Consider the following 20,794-nt stretch of genomic DNA (forward strand, 5'->3'; position numbering starts at 1 on the left):
CGGCGTCTCGGCGCCACCGCACAGTCCCGGGCCGCTCCCCGCCGGCCACCCAACTTTCAGCGCTGCCCCGCGCCGCGCCCTCGGCGCCGCCTGGGCGTCAGCATCGTCGGGCCCCGGGCCGGGCTCAGAGCGCGGGGCTCCGGGGGCCCATGGCTCTCGCCGCCCCGAGCTCGCGCCCCCCGCCCCCGGCGCTGGTGCCCTCCCCTCCGCCGCCCCTCGCTGTTCTCTTGCTGTCACTCGCTCCCCTTCCCTGCCCCGCTGCGCTCGCCTCCGGCCCGAGACCCCTTTGGGCGACCGGCCCGGGCTCTGCCGCCCCTTCCCCCGCCGGCCCCGCGGGTCTCTGTCTCTGCGGGTCTCCCCCGTCTGCCTCGCTCTCGCTGTGTCTCCCTGCGGGGTCTCTGTCTTCGTCCCGGTCGTCCTCCCAGTCTCTCCCCTGCCTCCTCCTGCCTCTGCCCTGTCTCTCCCCTGCGCGTCTCAATCTCCCTCCCGCCCCGTCTCTGTCCTTCTCGTCTCTCTCTCCCTCGCACTCTCTGGGCGGCCCCCGCTGTCTCGGACCCCGGCCCCCGCCGCTGCCGCGTCCCCGGCTAGCCCGGGAGCCCGAGCTCCCGCCGCCCGCGGCGCGCCGAGAACTCCCAACTCGCCGCAAGCCGCCCCGCTTTGCGAGACTTTCGCCCCTCCTCACACGTGACCCGCGCCCCGCTGCGGGGGCCGCACCACCGCCACCACCCCAGCCCCCGAGCCCCGGGCGGCCTGGGGGGTCCGGCCTACCCCTTCCCCTCGGCCCGGCGAGACGTCAAACCCCCTCCCACCCGCCGTTCGCGCGGGGCAGGGGCCGGGGCCGGGGCCGGGGGCGCGTGGCCCGGCTCCTGCCTTAAATCCTGCCCGGGTTTTCCTCCTGCCTCCAGGAGCGCTCCTCCCAGAACCCATTCCGATAAACCGCTCCCGGGTTTTCCACCCCTCCAAGGGGCAGGTGGAAAAGGTTCCTCGTGCCTGGAAGGGAGTGGGTGGGGCCGAGTCAGTCGGTGCTAGGTTCCTGGGCGTCGGGCCACTCCCCTCAGCGGTCCCCTTCCCCTCCTGAAGTACCCACAGTGAAGGACCCTGGGCACCCCACTCCGCAGACAGAGGTGGTCCTCCTGGAGGGACCCTCACAGGTACCAGGGCAGCGCCGCTCCATTTTACAGACTGGGAGACTGGGAGACTGTGTACCGAGGGTCCCAAGCTTGCCCAAAGTCACCCAGAGGTGGCGCCACTGGTCCAAATCCCAATCTCGTTCTCTGCATCCCCATTACTTCAAAATGTCTTTATATGGGAGCGTCGCGCTGTTCTTCCTGCCTCGACTGTGCCTCAGGTCTGGACTGCGTGGGGAAGACCCCAGCACCCCACAGCCCCTGGGCAGCCAGCCACTTCCGTGACCGCTCTTCCGCCTCACTACAAGCCTCTGAGGAAGGAGATGGGAAAGTGCATCTCCTCCAGCGGTAGGACACCTGCAGTTAGACAGTCAGAGGAACTTCCCAGGGAGCCTGGCCATCTCTGACTACCCGCAGTTAAGAGAGGGAGAGACTGAAGCACCCCGAAGTCAGACTGAGAACTTAATGACTATGAAATCTCCTCCAGCTCCTTCGTGCTGACCCCTGGAAGATGTGGCTGGCACAGGGACCACGACGCCAGAACCACCGCGACTGCTTCCCTTCCCTGCAGATCCCACCCCCTCACCTGAAAGGATCTAGTCCCGACTCCTGACTCCTCCGGGAGACGTGCAGTCAGGCCCCACCTTACCCCACACCCCACACACCTACACATACACCCTGATTCCCATAGATTCCAGAACACACCAGATGCTTCCACACCTCTCTGCTTTTGCACGTGCTGTTCTCCCTGCCTGAAATGCCCTTCCTCCCTCTCTGCCCAGAAAATTCCTGCTGTTCTCCGAGCCCAGCCTCCACGCTGCCCCGCTGGGAAGGCCCCCTGACGCCCCTGCAGAAGTCACCATCACGCACGCCTTCATTCATCCAGCAACGGGTGCAAGTTTGGTTCTTGTTAAGTGAGCCTGGAAGTCAGGCCAACCCGGTTTGCCTGCGCTTAGGAACTGCATGATCTTGAGCAAGTATTTCATCCAACCTGCCTGTAAAATGGGGGCCCGGTGGCTGTGATGTCAGGGGCTGAGAAGAAACATCTGGCGGCGGTCACCTTGCTAGGCCTGGGGCAGCAGCCTGGCCCCCATCACTCACCTGCTATAAGGAGGGTCGTGTGGGGGCCAAGGGTAGACTGGGAGGAGGTGGGGAGAGGCCAAAAGGGCAGCTCCAGGCAGGGAGAACAGCATGGACCCCAGGAAAAAGAGTCTCTTCTCCACCATCCAACCCTCACGTGACTCTGGGCAGCTCCCTGCTCCTCTCCGGGCCTCGGTGTCCTCATATGTAAAGTGGGGAGGATCATATCCACTTTATGGGGCTGTTCTGAGGATGATTAAAGTCTAAAAGAGGAATTTGCCATTGTTCATCACATGTCTGAGTAGCTTCTAGTAGGCAGGGGTGGGGAGCTGGGGGAGGGATGTGAAGACAGGTGTGCAGAGGCTCGGGGTGGGGGAGGGGGAGGCTTGGGCGTCAGAACCTGGATGACCCTGAGCAAGCGGTTCATCCTCTCTGGGTCTCAGAGGACCATCTAACCCAGAAGCACCCCCTGGGTGCACACCATGTGCCCAGCACTATTCTAGGCTTTCAAGGGTGCTGTCTCCCTTAAGCCTTCCAGAACTCTGTGACACAGGCCCTGTTACCGATGGGAAACTGAGGCATGGGGTGGTTTTGTTACAAGTGATGTGGCCTGGGTGGTCAAGGACAACTCTCTGGAAGAACGGGGCCTGCAGTTTGATGGAGACTGATGGTAAAACCTCTGTCTATTTGGCCAGAGCGTCCTGCACACTCTCCATTCTCATCTGCTCTTCACAGCAGCCCTGGGAGGTCGGGACTGTGACTAGCCTTTCCTCCCACCTCCCCACCCCATTCATGGGGAGGAAACAGAACTGAGACATGGAGAGAGGAAGGGCCTTGCCCCAGGTCCCCCGGCAAGGAAGCCCCTGTCTGACCCAGGATTTGAACCCGCTGTTAGCTTCTGGGGAAAGGTCGCTCCAGGCCAGCAGAGCGCTCACTAATGGGCTCACGCGGAGAGCCCAGTCAGGCCTCCCTTGTTCCGCAGGGGCCCTGAGAGCACGAGCCCAGGGCTGGGAGGACTGGGGGAGAGGGGCACTTGGACAGGAAGGTGGGATATCCGGGAAAGGGCCACTTCAAAATGTCAGCATCCCAGAGGTTTAGAGGTTTTTGGCCTCAAGAGTGCCTTAAAGTCCAGCCAGTCCATTCTACAGGTGGGACAAACTGAGGCAGCCCAGCTGCTTAGATGAGAAATCAGATCGAGACACAGCTGGCCTGTCTCAGAAGTCTCCAGCCTTGAGGGGTGAGGGCCAGAGGTAGGGAAAGGGAATTGAGGGGTCCAGAGGGCCAGGACCCATCCTAGCAGGCTGTCTCTGGGGACAGAGGACCGTAGGGGTCTCTCCCACCCTCCGCTCCCACCCTCGCCCACCCCCCAGTATTCAGTAGTCACCAGGGTGGAATATTTTAGCACCTATAGAAAAACTGCCACAGACGGCCTGTGGCAGCTGTTGCTAAGGAGACGCTCCCAAAATAGCCCCCCTCCGCCAACCTTTCCCGCGGCTGCTCCTGCTGTGGGGAGGGGAGGAGGGTGGCACATAAGCCCTGGCCCCAGATTCACCCACCCACCCTCCCCCCGCTGCCCACACCTGCCAAAGACCCGGGCAAGCCAAAGACAGGGCAGCCACAGGTCCGCAGAGGGGGCGGGATCAAGCCTGAGCATGCTTGTGGCCTGAGCCACAGTCCTCAGCTGGCGGACGAAGGTCACCCGACTGGAGGGAGATGGGAAAGAAAAAAGCCCCACACCCAAGACCCTCCGGCACATGCCTCCACGTGCACAGTCCGCACAGTCTCGCACACCCTCCGTGCGCATCGCAAGTACAAACCCGCAAATGCCCACCCAGATATGCATATACACCATCAGAAACACAAATATATGCATGGGTAAAAACATATGCCACAAACACATAACACACACCTGTGAACACACACCACACAGCCATAAATACACATATTTACATACACGTACACAAATACGTGTTCCAAGTACACCCCCCCCAACATATGCATGCCTGGCACATGTATACACACACAGCATTGTGTACACAGCCTCACAGCACACAAACACACAGCTGTCCAGATATGCCCAGCTTGTGGCGTTCAAAGGGAACTGAGAGGCGTTACCCACGGGCTCTGTCCAGGGGCCATGTCCGAGGACCTGCAGACCTCCTCACTTAGTGGGGGACCTCTATGACTGAGCCACAAGGTGGGAGATTAGGAAGAGGTGGCGAGGAGGGCAGGTGGAGGGCGATGTCTCCGTGAACCTCTGTAAGGGGATGGTCTGGGGACCAAAGGACCCTTGGTGCCCAGGAGAGCTGTCTTGGACCCATTCCTTGGGAACTGGAAAGAAGGGGGAGGGAATTCTCACCTGCAGACTGGAGACCCGTGGGCATGGAGAGAGTTCTGAGCCCCAGGTTTGCTGTGCAGCAGCTTGGCAATGAGGCTGCAGTTGGGGCTGGGGTGATGATGGAGGCAAGAAGGCAACAGGGTGGCAACGGTGATGGTCCTTGACACATGTAAATCACTTCACAGTTTGTAAGCCACTTTTACACATTATTTCGCATACTTGGGAAAAGCTACTCTGAGCGATGGCGTTCCATCTCTGAGACCCAGACAGGAGAAGGGATTTTGAAGACCACGCAGCAAGTTGCTAGCAGAGCTGGAACCAGAGCCCAAAGAGGGGCCAGCACCCAGCCCTACGTGCCTTCCACTTGGCTGCGCTGTCCAAGCCAGAAAGCAGGCCATGGGGTGTTTGCTTGGTTTTGCCCCTGAGTGGCAGTCAAGCCAAGCCCTCCATCTCCCCACCTGGAAAGCTGAGAGTGAATCCCCGGGGGGGCGGGAGGGAGTGTTCAAGCAGCAGTTTGTGGCCACAGCCGAGCTGGGGCGTAATGCCTACTGAATGCCCTCGGAATGCGCGCGCAAGGACAAAGGGCGCCGAGTGGCTCCCCTCCGCGCTCGGCCAGCCACGGTGTCCCTCCAGCCGAGTTCCGTGGCTCCGGTTCCTAAATCCGGGGTCCGGGTCTTCGCTGGCGCCTCGTCACTCGGGAGACGCGGCGAGCGGCATGCGGTTGCCTAGGGAACCTCGCCGAGGCCTGGGCGTGCGGCGCGCGGTGCGCGACTACTGGCATTGGGCGCTGGGCCTGCGCCGCACGCGGAAAGTGGCTTTTAGAATCTCAGAGACACCTGTCGCCAGGGGCCAGGCGAGGGGGCCGCGTCGTGGCTAGACTTTTTTTTTTTTTAATTTACAGTGTAACTTAATACATACATCCTAAGAGTACAGATGGATTATTTTTACATATATATAAAACCCGTGTAATCACCACTCAGATCAAGATACAACTTCTAGCGCCCCAGAAGGCTTCCTCGAGCCGAGAGGTTATTTTTCATTGTCTCTGCTGCACTTCTACGGGAATAAATCGGCGAGAGAGTGATCACCTTTCCGAGAACACAAAATTTCTGTGTCTTCTCCCGTCCTTCCATGGGCCCAGATGTCCTGTAAAAAGGAACAAAGGACTGGTGTTTGTCGTGGTTTACTCTTTGCAAAGCGCTCTAGATACTGAGCTAACCTATTACCCTGTGAAGTCAGTACTACTTGGTTTATATCCAGGTTACCGATGAGAACACTGTGACTTCAAGAGATTTGAATAAATTACCCAAATGACAGAGACTGAGACTCCCACGAAGGTCTTTCCAACCTCGATGTTTATCTCCATCCCCACCCCCTGGTCATTGGTCTCTTTTAAGGAGCCATACAAATAAAGTGCACTGGGATAGCACATCGTATCATATTTCTGTTGTGCATGTAGTTCCTTCTACTCGGGGCTCTATTCCCCTCTTGTCCTTGAGGCAAACAAGCTCTTACTCATCCTTCAAAACCCACCAGGGCATCCTCTGGAGTTTTCCTAACTGAAATCCTCCCTGGCGATCCCCCCGAACCCAGGGTAAGACTCTTTCCTCTGTGATACGTACAAGCACCCACTTCCCACAGTGCACCCAAAGGCTCCTCGAGGCTGCCTCTAAATTCAACCTGCAAAGCGCACTGCTCACAGCTGGTCTTCAATAAATGTGTTTGAAACTAACAGTGGAGAAGAGTTTTGGAACCTTGTTTTTCCCAGCTCTGTAAAAATGGGGCCCGCATGTCACTCAAAAGATATTGGAACAGGGGAGGAAAAGCTTCGCGATCATCTGAGGCGGGACCAGAGGAGACAGTCCGTCCTCAGCCCACCCCATTCAGTGAGGGAATGGACTCGTCCGCGTCTCCCGGGCGGACCTCGGGGCTAACTGGGAGGAGTTCATTCCTTCCACGGGGAAGCGTCCGCTTGCCGAGGCCAGAAGAACCTATAGCGACCCCAGGGGCTCTGAAGGGGGCCCCAGGATGCCCGGCCCCTAGCTCCCCCTTCTCTCCAGGGCCCTGCCGGGGGAGAGGCACAGATTAAGTGGTGAATGTCCTCAAGATGGTGATTTTCACACTTTCCTTCTGCACAGTTGGGGGCAGTTGACAGGATATTCGAATACATTGGTGAAATATACCAAAGGGCTAGAACCAGGAAGGAAAAAAAGATTACGCACACTTTAAAAAAAAAATCCTCACCCGAGGATATGTTTACTGATTTTAGAGAGAGAGAGGAAGGGAGGGAGAATAAGAGAAAGAGAGAGAGTAAGTACTCGGTTGCCTCCTGAACTCTCCCCGACCAGGGATAGAACCCTCAACCTCAATATGTGCCCAGAGCGGGGATAGAAACCTCAGCTTTTTGGTGTAGGGAGGATGCTTTAACCAACTGAACCACACGGCCAGGGCTACATATACTTTAAAAATATATATATAGTTGAACAGTCCCCCATTCTCTCTTCCATAAATCTGACTTTGAACATACGTTTAGCTTTGTTCATGGGGAAAAAAAAAAGGGAAAGAATCCTTGCCCTTTGAGCCGAAGGAAATTTCCCTTCTGGCTTCTCCTCAATTGCCTTTTCACAGCAGACACATTTTAAGTGTCGGAAAAGTAAGGCGTGAAGGGGTGAGGAATGAGGAACTTGTCTGGAACCACCTGGCATCAGGGACAAATAGTATCTGACGGTGCAGGTGGCCAATGCGCTGGCACAGCCGAAAGCCAAGTTTTAAATGAATAGGATTTTCTCTCCTCCCCATGGGAGGGGCGGGGGGGGGCGTGTTTGAAAAGCGCTCCGCCCTGAAGATGGGCCGGGTACGGAGCAGGCAGGACTGATGACCAAGGACAGAGCGGTGAACTCTGGGGACAGGAGCTCTACGGGACGTGGGGAAGCGAGAGACAAGTTTGAGCCTCAGTTTCCTCGTCTGTAAAATGTGGGGCATGAGCTCCCTGTGTTGAGATATAGGGAGCGTGGATTTGATAGGGAAGACGATACCAAGAGCGCCAAGCAGCCAGTCAGCAATGCATCTGTCCTCTTTATCCCCATTAACAGGGGAAAGCTGAGTTCAGGCTCAAGGCCACAGCGGCCACAATGAGCCCCTGGCCCTGGGGCCACTTAGCCCGGCTTCTTTCCCCTTCACCATCGCAGTGGTCACTCCTCAGAACCCCCCTCCCACCGGCCTTGGCCGGTTCCTCTGCGGCCCCCCTGGAGAAGCAGAGGGAAGAGGAGGACTCTAGCCCCGTGTTCCAGCCCCGCTGGCAGTTGGAGTTGCTTCTCAGGAGGGCAGATGTTTCACCAAATGGCAAATGGACGCGCTTTTCCCTGGCGTGGGGAGGAGGCAGGCGCCGGGAAGGAGAGGCCAGCTGGTGGGACAGGGAGAACTGTAGCCGCACCTGAGGTATTTAAATAGCCACCGCCTTCTCGCAGCACTAGCTGCAGGGGAGGCCTCTGGGCGGGGATGGGCGCCTGGCTCCTCCTCCCAGAGGCACTGGGACCGCCCACTTCACCTCCCGAAGCCTCCGCAGCGGCCACCTGCACAGCGCGCGGACTGAACGCCTGCTCAGAGGGTGCCTGCTGAGGCGGAATGGAGGGAACCTTACTAACGTGTCTGACCGTGCTGGCACCCAGGAGGTACTCACCACTTGATTGCTATTGTTATCCCAACCCGGGAGACAGGGCAGGAGTCCCCTCTGCAGCAGCATCCTTGACAAATGGGACCTCACCCCCTGCTCCCCCACTTCTCACAACAGGGAACTCATCGCCTTCCCTAGACAACCCAGTGTAATGTAATGAGTCGGTTGCGTGAACCCTGAAGTCAGAGTAAGGGCTGGAATCCAGGCTCTACTCTTTAGTGTCTGTGTGACCTTAATCAAACCACTTCACCTCTCCATGCCTCAGTTTCCCCAGTGTGAAATGGGAATAATAATAGTACCTCTCTGGTGGTGGTGTGGTGTTGTTCGGGTGAGTGCTTCTCAAGCTTTCATGTGCACAAGAATTAACTTTTTAAAGACAAGATTTTATTTATTTACTCATTTTTAGAGAGAGGGAAGGAGGGGGAAAGGGAAGGAGAGAAACATCAATGTGCGGTTGCCTCTCGCGCGGCACCTCCGTCACTGGAAACCAGGCCCGCAACGCAGGTATGCGACCTAGACTGGGAGTCGAACCAGCAACCATTTGGTTTGCAGGCTGGCACTCAATCCACTGAGCCACCCCAGTTAGGGCCCAGTAGTCTTGTTTAACCAAAGATTCTTATTCAGTAGGTGTGGGGCAGGGTCTGGGATCCTGCATTCCCAGCAGGTGAAGCAGATGAGCTGGTCCTGGGACCACATTTTGAGTCTCCAAGGACCACCGTGCCCAGGAAGCCATGATGAGGGGCGATGAAGGGGCATGAGTAGAGGGCGTGGGAGGCCAATAATTTAGGGAGAGATTAAGGTCCAGGGTGGAGGAAGGGAAAAGGGGCAGTGGTTGTAAGGCCCTTTGACTCAAGTGGCCCACTCCTACAGACGCAGGGACCAAGGCCCAGAGAGGGTGGCTGAACTGCTCCGACCACACAGCACTGGGAGGACTCCCCGCCACGCCTGGTTGGTCGCCCTTCACCCTTCCTGCCTCCCTGCTTCCTCGCCAACACCTCCAGCCCCCTGGACTCTCTCCTGGCCCGTGCTCCTGCTGTGTTTTTTTTTTTTTTAAATATTTTATTTATTTATTTATTTTTAGAGAGAAGGGAAGGGAGGGAGAAAACATCAATGAGTGAGAGAAACACGGATCACTTGCTTCTCACATGCCCCCAGCCCGGGGCCTGGCCTGCCACGTAGGCCTGTGCCTTGCCCGGGCAACCCCTGGGTTGTAGGGACAAAGCCCAACCCTCTGGGCCACCAGTCAGGACCTGTGCTCCTGTTTTACATCTCGTCATACCAGGAGGAAGGAAACATTAGTGAGGTCACCCCAACTCCAATCCTAGGAGGCCTTAGGGCGCCACCGCTCCCCTCCCATAAGTCAGGTCAGGACAAGATGGCTATTCTAATAAACAGGGCGGCGCGGGAGACTGGCCTCCAGCTCTTCTCAGCCCACCAGGCCCAAGGAGGAGGGCTCAACCCCCCGCCCCCCGCACCGAGGACAATAGAAGCGGTCCCCGTGTACATGGTGCGTCCAAGCTGCTAGGCTCATGTCAGCCCTGGCAGGCAGGCCCGCACTTCCCCACTGGCACTGGTGTTTTTAGCGCTGTGTACGGATGAGGGAACTGAGGCAGAGAGGGGGGGCCATTGGCTTGCCCGAGGTCACCTGCGGGAGGACCCCGGGTTCTGAGGAGGGGAGGCATTTCCCGGCCTCCAGGAGGCCACCTCTCGGCATCGGCGGTGCGGGACGGGCGAGCCCCTCGCTGCACAGAACGGCCTCGGCGGCGGCTGCGAGCCCAGACCGGAAACCCCCGGCTGGCCAGCCGCCCCGCCCGCCCGGGAGCCAAGGCTCTGGGACGGGCCGGGGGCGGGCCGTCGGGCGGCGACGCTTCCTGGCTCCCAAGCTCGGCGGCCGGCCTGGCCACGTCACCGCCCGGCCGAGAGCGCGCTGGCAGAGCGGTGGCACCCGGGCGGAGTTCGGAGCTCGGAGGCGCGGACAGGGGCGCGCGGGACCCACAGGCCGGGCCGGGCCGGGGACGTGGCAGCCGCCTTTCCCACCAGAAAGTTTCCCAGGAGTTGGCTGCGCCCGGGTGCGGGGCCGGCGGGCTGGGCCATGAACGTGTTCCGTATCCTCGGCGACCTGAGCCACCTCCTGGCCATGATCTTGCTGCTGGGGAAGATCTGGAGGTCCAAGTGCTGCACAGGTGAGGGCGGCCCCGGCGGGAGGTGGAGGGTCCCAGGGCCTGGGCCGCCTCGCCTCTGCTGGCCCACTCCACACCCTCTGCCTGCAGGGCTTGGGAGGGACCTCCTGATGTCTGTTCAGGGTGGGGACTTGGGCTGGGGGGTGAAACAGTTTGCACAGCTTGGCTTCCAAAGAAAATTTAAAGTTGTACCATATCAAAGAGCAGGACTTGGAGACTGGGTGGGCTTGTGCTTTTCACTGCCCTCCCAGCCCCTCCCCTTTGCCACTGCTAGTTGGAAGGGGAGGGGATAAGGGGAGGTGACACCTCCCTCCCAGGCCCATTGTTCTCTCTACCTTCACTCAGGCCCAGGGTGGAAGGGCCCGGGCAGGGGCAGAGGTGGGGGGTGGTGCAGAGGAGGTGTGAACACAGCTGCCCCAACTCTGTCTTTCCATTCTGTCCCCACCCCAACCCCGCATTGATGAGGCAGGAGGGGCCAAGCCTCGCCCAGGTGGGCATGGAGTTGCCCCTGAGAAGAAGCCTGGGGAGCACAGGAGGGGTCCCTCTTGGGCCCAGACATTAAGAGGCTGCCCAGGCCCCTTGTGGCCACCTCTGTCTGCTGGGGTCCTGCAGGCGTCGCCCTGGGCTCGGCGCTGGGGTGAGGGGGTACAGAGATGAGCGTAGGCTCCTAGTGGGGGCTGGAAGGCAGAGAGCCAACCCTTGAAGGCGTCTCGGACGATGCTGCTCTGGGCTGGGTCCTGGGGGATTGGCAGGGTGTCACCCAGAAGGGTGTGCTGTGTGGAGGACATGGGGGTGCAAAGTGCAGAGGTCGCAGAGAGCAGGGCATGTCCCTGGAAGGGTGAGCAGCTCAATTTGGGGGTGGTCCGGGAGGGAGGTGAGTCTAGGGGGAGGATGGTCTACATGCGACAGGGCCCTCTCTGTCAAGCTAGGGAGCTGGGACTGGGGAGCCATGGGAGGTTTGGGAGCAAGGGCATGGGTCTTGGAAGGGGACCTGGAAGCTGTGCGGAGGCTCCTAGAGCGGAGGCAGAGGGGGCAGTGTGGAGGCCACCAGCTCGGGAGGCTTGGTGGCACTGAGAGGTGGGTGCCAATTGGAGGGTCGTTGCAGAGGGAATGATTGCAGGGCCACCCTGGTTTGAGGTTTCTGAAGAGATAGGCACTCACAGTTCCTCCTACGGGGAGGGGACCCAGGAATGCTGGGAGGGGAGACGGGGCGAGGGGGGGGGCACAAGGCTTCGGCGGGTGAAGAGCCTGGTTTGCTTGGGCTTCTCCCTGCACTGCCATGGCGGACCCTGGGCCGGGTGCACAAGTGCAACCAGGAGGGGCGCTGCCCCCGGCCCGGCCCGGCCCAGCCCACAGACAGGACCCCAGGCTGCGGAAGCAGGCTTTCTAGCCATGGGAGACCGCCTACAAGCAACAGTGGTAGCAACTGAGTAAGTGATAGGATTTTTCAGCTCAGGGCTATGGGGAGAGAAAGGACAGCCTGCGTGTGTGCAGAGGGATCGGCCCGGCCTGGCTGAAGTCTGCGGAGGTGAGGGGCCTGGAGGCCAGGCACTGTCAGCCCCGAGGAGCAGGGCCCGCTGTGACCCCCCTGAAGGCAGCAAGGACTGGGGCTTTGTCTTGCTCTGCCCTTGACTCAGTGTGTGACCTTGGGCTTCAGTTTTCTCATCTGTCACTGGGGAGGGAGGGCTGCATCTGGTCAGTGGTCCCCAATGTGCTTAGGAGCCCTCAGGGCCTCTCACGTTCTCTTCCGTGCCCTGCGTCTCCATGCTCAGCCGGCTTTTGTGGAAATTAGTCATTGCTTTCAGAAGAGTGGGAGAACCACCGCGCTCTAAGTCATCGGGGCTCGCAGTCACCGGGGAACATGTGAGTGAAGCTCAGGGGCCTGGCAGGCTGAAGATGGGGAGAGGGCAAGGCGGGAGGTCAGTCAGAGGGGTGGCCAAGCATCCGCCACCAGGGCTGCCTCCCGGGGAACCTCCTGAACAGAGGGGGTGGGGGTGGCGCAGCAACAGGCACTCCCCAGAGCTGGTCGGTATGGGCTCCCTAGGGGGCTCACTCTCAACCCGGCTGCAGTGCCAGACCCCCAGGGAGGCACTCACATTCCCCTTGCGTCCCCCTTAGTCCGCACACCAGCCCTGCCCCGTTGTGTGAAGGTGCCCATTTCACAGATAAGGACAGCGGGGCTCAGGCTTGCCATGCTGGTAGGCAGCTTGGACCCAGACCCAGCGCTCTCCAGAATGTTAGGGGCCTCAGCCGTGTTCATCCTCAGTAATTAAGAAGATCCATCTCCTCTCCCCGCCCTGACCCAATCGGCGTGGCTCAGTTCGTTGGGTGTCTGGGCTCATACCTGGGCTGCGGGTTCAGTGCGGTCGGGGTGAGCCCAAGAGGCTACTGATCAATGTTTCTCCTTCACATTGATGTTTCTTTCTCTCTCTCTCCCTCCCTCCCTTCCCCTCTCTCTAAAAATAAATAAATAAAAACCTTGTGTGTGTGAAGGAACCAGACCCTGAATCAGGTAATATCCCTTCTCAGTGCCCAGTTGCTCCATTACATTTAGGATAAAATCCCGCCAGGCCTGCAGGGAGGGAGCGAGGAGGAGAGCGATCAGATGGGGCCCCAGGGACGACCCAGGCAGGCCCTCCCGAGCCATAAGGATTTGGTTCTTCATTTTAAGGGCACTTGGGGGCCACTGAAGGGCTTTAAGCAGAACTTTATTTTACAAATAGCCCACTGGTTGCTGGGTGGAATTGGGGGAGGGATGGGCAACAAGGAAAAACTTGGGAAAACTCGCTGGGGGGTCACCGAGGTGGGGTGGCTGGGCTGAGTGAGGGGCACCGGAGTGGGAGCTGTGGAGCTGAGAAGCAGGGAGTGGGAGGGACAAAGGGAGAGAGACTCAAGGACACCTCTTGGTTTTCTGGCCTTAGCATTGGAGGGCACGATGGCCTTGATGAGGGAGGGAGACAGGAAGAGGCGGGGGTTCAGGGGAAAGAGTGGGTTTGGCCAGGCAGGAATATATAGGTCAGAACGGGAGGAGAGTCTGAAGCTGGAGCATCCCTGGCATGTCGGCTGAGATGGCAAAGGGCAAAAGGCAAAGGGAGATGAGAGGTTTAGGTGGCGAGGAGGACAGAAACAGCCAGAGGCAGAGAGAAATCAGCGATGCGGACAGTGGTTCAGGACAGACGCAGTTTGGGACGATAGTTTGGTTGAGTGAGGGCAGAGCTGACCTTTGGGGGCGTGGGCGCATTGACAGGTGTGGTTTGGTGAAGTCTCCAGAGGCGGTGGGCTTGAGAAAGCTAGAGAAAAGGGAGGCAGGGCCTCTGCTCCCCTTGTTCTGAAACCATCTCCATGTTGTATCAGAAGCAGCCCAAAGGAGCCCTGGCTGGGCAACTCAGTTGGCTAGAGCGTTGTTCCGATAGCCAAGATGTGAGTTTGCTCCCCGGTCAGGGCACATACAAGAATCAACCACTAGATGCATCAATACATGGAACAACAAACTGATGTTTCTCTCACTCTCTCTCAAATCCATCAATAAAAGTAAATAAACCAAAGTAGTGCAAAGGAGACTAGGGAGCATGCCAGTTCAATGGAGCTTCAGTTCCTGAATTGGATCCTGGAACAGAAAAAGGGCATCAGTGTGAACACTGGTGAAATCCCAGCGCGGCCTGGTGTGTGGTCAGTGGCGCTATACCATGTTCATTTCGCAGCTGTGGTCAGCGTTCTGTGCTTGTGCGAGATGTTAACAGGGAGGAAGCCAGGTGAGGGGTGCATGGGAACTCTCAGGACTGTCTTTACAACACTTCTGTAAATCTAAAATTATTTTTTAATTAAAAAGCCCCAAAAGAAAGAGGCCAAAGCAGGTAAGGGAATAGCATAGGAAGCATGACTCCAGTTTTGCCATCTCCATGCCTCTGCACATGTCACGTGTGTGCATGTGTGTCACATGTATGCTGGAGCCAACAAAGATTTGGAAGCGTGCACACGGAGGCTTTGGGGTTCAGGTGATGGTAGCTTTTTAATTTACAGCTTTATATATTTTCTGATTTTTGATTTACAAAGAGTAAAAATAGTCATAATGTTTATGACTAGAAAACAAGGCTTTAAAAAAATGTTTAAAATTTGGAAAAATAAAATAGAATGCTCCCCGGGCCCTGCGCCCTCCCCCACCGGCTCTGGTCTCTGGTGAGTCCTCCCTGTAAAGTCAGTGAGCTGCTCTCCAGAAGGCAGGGCTTTGGGGACTGTCAGTGGGGCTCTGGGGGTGGAGCACAGAAGCCTCAGCACCCCCACAGCCCCCGGGACAGATGACACCACGCGACACTCCTTGCAGGGCAGGAACCGAGGCAGGCCTTGCACGGGGCGCTGGGCACTCAGTGTTCAGGCTACTTGGAGGCTGGGAGACAGGCTGCAGCCCAACGAAAGGAAGAGACTCGTGTGAGCTCAGGAGATGGGCCACTTCCTGTCTCTCTGGAGCGCCAGCCCCTGGGCAGGGCGTCGTCATTAAAGGCGACTGGACACTCTGGAGGCCTTTCCTGCTCAGGCTCCAGGCTTCTTGTGTGGGTGGGCCTGGGACTCTGTGTCCTCACTGTCTCCTGTCCCCCTCTGGCCGTAGGCATCTCTGGGAAGAGCCAGATCCTTTTCGCTCTCGTCTTCACCACCAGGTACCTGGACCTGTTCACCAACTTCATCTCCATCTACAACACCGTCATGAAGGTAAGGCCGTGGGAGGCCGTGGTGGGGGAGCCTGCCGGGGCCGAGTGCTTGGCAAGCCAGGCTGTGGGGCCGGGCAGACGTGGCTGGAGTCCTGGCCTTGCTGCGTAGCAGCTGCCGGGCCTCGGCTAGGCCAAGACCTCAGGCCTCTGGGTGCCTCAGTTTCCTCCTCTGCAAAATGAAGATGCTAGATCCTAGTTTTGTTGTGAAAATTAAATGAGGTAATAAAAGTAAATATACAATAGCTGTCGTATATTAAACACTCAGTAAATGTTAGCTATTATACCGATCAAAAACATAAGCAAAAAAAAAAAAAAAATCAAACATGTTATCCTGAGCTTTCAAAGAACTTACTTATTCAACCACCCATCCAACAAATATTTGTTGAGTACCTACTGAGAGCCAGATACCTGAGGAGGATATGAGGTTCCTGTTCTTGTGGGAGCTATATTTGAACTGGGAGACAGATAATAAAACAAGCAAGAAAAACTTTGGTTAGGGTTATGGATAAGGCTATGCAAATAATTAAAATAGGGTGGTTTGCCCAGCAATTGTTTTGTGCTGGACTCTGTGTCAGGGGCAGGGGATTTATATTCAATTATTTAAAATTTTTTTTTAAAAATAGAGAATGAGTAGGGGGCTATTCAGGGAGTATGATCCAGCAGGGCCTTTCTGCCCTGAGCGGTGCAGCTCAGTGGGTTGGGCATTGCCCTGCAAAGCAAAAGGTCGAGGTTTAAACCCTGGTCAGGGCACATGCCTAGGTTGTAGGTTCGGTCCCTGGTCGAGGTGCGTTCGATAGGCAACCAATCAATGTTTCTCTCCCTCTCTCTAAAAACATATATATATTTCTGTAGAGGTGACATGGAAGGTGAGAGCTGAATGACACAAGGAACCAACCAGCCATGTATAGGTCAGAAAGTACACTCTAGGCAGAAGGACTAGCTGGTGCTCAGTCGCCCTCCCCCCAAGACCCCCCAAGACAAAACAAGCATGGCGTGTTTAAAGGACAGACAGAAGGCCAGTGGTGGGAGCGCCATGGGCGAGGGCCAGTGGTGCAGGGCAACGGTTTGGACTTAATTTTGGGATGGGAAGCTGTTGCTTTGAAGCCTGGCCGTTTTACAGACAGGATAACTGAGCATATCCAAGCTTTGCTGTCATGTCACAGGCCCTGGGCAATGACTGTTGGGTTATATCGAAGTGAGGCACTTTCTGAGCTTCTTGCCTGCTATCCTAGCTCTGTAAGGCAAGAGTTTAGTGGAAGGAGCCAGGTTTCAGAGTCAGTAAAATAGGATGTTACTGCTTAGATACTGGTAACAGAGACTTAAAATAAGAGTCATTTTGATAAGGGTTTATTATTGTCTCACTCATAACATAAAATCTGGAGGTGGGTACCCAGGGCTGGGGTGGCAATTCCTTTTAACTTTCCGCTTTGCTGTCTTGAATGTGACCGGGACTCATGGGTGTGTGCCCGGTGCAGTTGCTCATAGCGTCCCATGCTTGGTTTACTACTCTGCTGTTGCAGTCTTGAATTCATAATATTTAAACAAGAGGCCCTGGAGATGATATAGTCCTTAAGGTGCCTTAGAGTCACAAAATGGGGGCCAGAGCTCCTACCATTACATCACATTTTACGCGGGAAGGAGGAGGAAGGAGAAAAAGAGCAATAGGATGCCTGCCAGCTGGGTAAACCCTGCCTAAGGAGCTTTTCCCACACTCCACCCAGTGACTTCCATATACGTCACTGACCATCCTTACCTGAAAAGGAGGCTGGGAAGTTTTTAGGTGGGCACGATGTCTAATAGGAGTCCTGTTTTAAGTGAAAAAAGGCTACATGGGAGGGAATCCTACCCATCTTGCAGGGCTATTGGGAGATTATATGAGATAAATGCATATATGTCAAGTGCCGAATATCCACAAGATATTTATTTAACCAAAGTGAGTTCTCTGTCTCCTCTGTCTCAGAGATGTCCCTTTGGGGTTCCAGGCATCTTGTTCCGAGGGTTGGTGGACAGGAGGCTGCTGTTCACTGTGGGGTGTTGAGGTCAGTGCAGACTTCATTCTGAGGGCCTGAAATCACTGTCTACTTAAATTCAATACACAAGCAGCACACACCACCTGCTTAGGCCATTCTCTGCCCGAGGGTCTGGCTTGTACCCTGCAGACCCAGCCCTTGGCGGGTCTGGGCACCGCAGAGGCTGGTTTCCATGTTTTTGTGAGGTGAAGAGATGAGCACTTCCTTGACTCACTCACTCATCCAGCACTTGTTGTGTGGGCCCTGAGTTAGGGCCTGGAAATTCAGACGTGGACAGGACAGGGTCCTTTTTATAGGAATCCCGTCACAGGGGACATGTCACTGTTGCAGACATTCACAGAACATGTGCTCATGGGTGGCACTTTTCCATAGGGTGTAAAACCTCTGGTAAGACCTACAGAGACGGAGTGTGCATGCCTCGTTCTCATGAGAAAAGGCTCGCAGGAAATCACCTGAGTTTCTGCAGTACAAATAATTCTTTAGGCCAGTGCAGTCCCAGACCAGCGTCAGCATCCCGTAGAAACTTGCTAGAAATTTAAATCCTCAGGCCCACTGACCTAGCAAAGCCGGAACTGGGAGCAGGGCAGTCAGTTGTGTGATTTTGATGGACATCCAAGCCTGAGAACCTCTGGCGTGGAAGGTCTGAGGCCAGAAGCGTAGGCTGGAGGACAGGTGCCGTGAATTAGAGGGCGAGCTTTTCCGCAGGAGCAGTGATCAACGGCTGCGAGCCCCCGTGAAAGAACGCCCCGCCACTGCTGCCCACCCAGCAAGGGGAGGTTTTGGAAGTGCCCAGGGATGCCACTGCTGAAGACCCCCACGAAGACCAACCCGGGCTCCTCTAACGCGTTACTGTGAGGAGATGCCTGGGCACCTTTGGGTCTTCACGGTAGCACTGCCAGTCCCAACTGGAAGCATATGACAAAGGGCCATTACCTTCAGGTTCTAGGCTGCTGGGCCTCAGAAAAATGACAGGTGCGTTCCACCTCTTCCACCTGAAGGCAGAGCACTGCCATGAGGTGTGGCAGGCCCCGACTCAGGGCGGCTTTGGAGCCCCGCAAAGAGGTTGGGAAACGACTTCATCAATCTTCACGTGTCTCTCTCCACCCCTCCCCCCCACCAGGTGGTTTTTCTCCTCTGTGCTTACGTCACAGTGTACATGATCTATGGGAAGTTTCGGAAAACTTTTGACAGTGAGAATGACACCTTCCGCCTGGAGTTTCTCCTGGTCCCAGTCATCGGCCTCTCTTTCCTTGAGAATTACAGTTTCACTCCCCTGGAGGTAAGGAAAGGGGCCTCGGGGGCTGATTCTCAAAGGCTGTCCCGCCCCCTGGGCTGCAGTTGTGTCTGGGCTTGTATTTTGCGGAGGGGTTGGGGAATGGCTTGCTTTGTTAGAACTGTGACTATTACATCATTACGCTGTAAGTCTAGAAATTAGCACCAAGCTACCCACGCTGTGCCATTTGAAAGGGGCCTATCTAAATAGTGATGCTCACACACTAAGCATCACAGCCCTGCCTAAGGCTCGAGACCCGTCCCACAGGTGATGGAGGGCACTACAGCACAGTCCAGGCCGAGTTCAACCCCGCAGTCTGAGCTGTGGCCCAAGAACCTGTGGGGCACACAGGAGGTTCTGAAGCTCATGTTCAAACTGTATTTTGAGAAACTAGCAACTAAGGCGAGTTTATACAATAAAACTCTGCAACAATTAAAAATTATGAGTTATAGAATGTTCATGCTGTTGTGTAAAAAAGCATGCTTAAGTAGGGTGGAATGATACACTAAAATAGGAAAAATTAACATGATCTACTATTCCACTGTACTCTCTCCAGTAAACATATTTCAGAAATTTTTTTGAGAAAGGGATCCCCTTTTTGGTCTTGACCAACCTCCTCTGGCCATTCTCTCCTTGGTTCAGATCCTCTGGACTTTCTCCATCTACTTGGAATCCGTGGCCATCCTGCCCCAGCTGTTCATGATCAGCAAGACTGGCGAGGCCGAGACCATTACAACTCACTACCTGTTCTTCCTTGGGCTGTACCGGGCACTCTACCTAGCTAACTGGATCAGGCGATACCAGACTGAGAATTTCTACGACCAAATTGCAGTGGTCTCTGGAGTGGTACAAACTATCTTCTACTGCGACTTCTTCTACTTATATGTGACCAAAGGTAGGTACTGGGAGAACAGAGCTGCTGGCAGTGGCCTGAAGAGGTACTCACCCGCATTAACCTGAGGGTATACACCAAGTGTGGAGAGACCAATCCCTGCCCCCTCTGGTGCTTATTTTAATGCAGTAAGACAAATGTGCATTTTCAGAAAATGGTGCCACAGAACAGCAGCCCAACAAATGTACAGGAGACCGGTTCTGAGGTAACCTGTTTGAGGTATATAAAAAACCATCCCAGAGAACAGCTTATACATAGGCCTCAAGGCAAGAATCAGCTTAGTGGGCTAAAGGACTTACAAGGCTAGTATAGTCAAGATCTATTAACATGAACATACCAGAAATCAAGCACAATCAGTAGAGGCCAGGGTAACGGGTTTGCATGGCATTCTCTGTTCGAGGAGTCATTTCAATGACCAATCCACCAGCAGCCAAAACAGGAAACTAGTTATGGGGCCACTGTAGTCGTCTTGGAAAGAGACGTGGGCAGATCTTCCAGTTCAATTGAGGGACTGCTGATGGAACGAGTAAGATGTGGACTAAAGGAATCAGATGCTCAACTTACGGCCTAGGGTGGGGGGGATGACGACGGTGGCGATGCCAGTATTATCACCAAGATGGAAGTCAGTAAGCCTGTGGTTAACTTGCAACAGCTTCCCCCTTGGCTTTATCATCTGAATGGCTGTGCACTGGGCATTAAAGATCATGCACAAAGTTATAAAGGAGTCCACTCATCAGTATAACTTCTAATTGCATCTGTTTTCTTCTAGTCCTTAAAGGAAAGAAGTTAAGTCTTCCAATGCCAATTTGAGAGCCCTCAGAGACCAAGGACACAAAGCCAACTATTTGAGATGTTCTACTGAGCAACTCATACACAACTCAGACCAAATATTAAAGGCAGAAAAATGCGTAGCACGGATGGATTTCTGCAAAGCACTGATCATTTTATCTAGACGACCTCATCAATTAACATTTCTCTTCTAGAAGCAATGAAAAGCCTGGGCCAATTACACTAACATGGCGCCATACGATGCCAACAGGAACATCAAGAATCCTTGAGGTTTGTGCTAAAACAGTCCATCCCACTGTGGAAAGCCGTCCCTTTGTGTACAAAGCAAACCCAATTTACAAGGTTTGCCGAGACTTACACAGTTCCATGTCTCGCCTCCAAAGTCGACTTGAGTCTTGCTGGTTGCTCGCGGCAGCCCCACCCCCAATCTAACCCCACCAACCACCCTAACTGTGCACCATCAGCGTGAAGGCCGCTTTACGGAAAAGGAAACAAGAAACCCAGGGCTTTCCCTATTAGGTACTGTTTAACTGCTTTGTAACTCAAATTTTTGCATTTGCACCCATCAATCCCCCCTCTCTCTCACAGTTTTAGGTGCTAAAGCAATTTCCAACATTCCCAACCCTTGTCTTGAAGCAAATAATAACTCTACGAGTACCAACTGCCATTTGGCTATAGTCAGAATTTTTGAGTAATAAAAAGCTCACAC

The 20,794-nt window shown here is 55.5% G+C and overlaps 1 protein-coding gene across 2 annotated transcripts; it reads left to right on the forward strand.

The window, feature by feature from the left end:
* The first annotated feature begins 10,165 nt into the window (after positions 1 to 10,165).
* Positions 10,166 to 20,785, forward strand: KDELR3 (KDEL endoplasmic reticulum protein retention receptor 3). Of its 2 annotated transcripts, none has more exons than XM_054582385.1 (5): positions 10,166 to 10,401; positions 15,002 to 15,102; positions 18,252 to 18,410; positions 19,047 to 19,299; positions 20,066 to 20,785. In XM_054582385.1, exons 1-5 carry the CDS (start codon positions 10,311 to 10,313, stop codon positions 20,104 to 20,106), a joined length of 645 nt encoding a protein of 214 aa, XP_054438360.1. In that variant the 5' UTR covers positions 10,166 to 10,310; the 3' UTR covers positions 20,107 to 20,785. The 2 variants fall into 2 exon arrangements, with proteins under 2 accessions (XP_054438360.1, XP_054438361.1); XM_054582386.1 differs by having other exon boundaries at positions 20,280 to 20,785.
* Positions 20,786 to 20,794: the final 9 nt, after the last annotated feature.

Source organism: Pteronotus mesoamericanus, unplaced genomic scaffold (genome assembly GCF_021234165.1).
Source record: "Pteronotus mesoamericanus isolate MK-2021 breed Mesoamerican mustached bat unplaced genomic scaffold, CSHL_Meso_final contig_702, whole genome shotgun sequence".
Classification (NCBI taxonomy): Eukaryota; Metazoa; Chordata; class Mammalia; order Chiroptera; family Mormoopidae; genus Pteronotus; species Pteronotus mesoamericanus.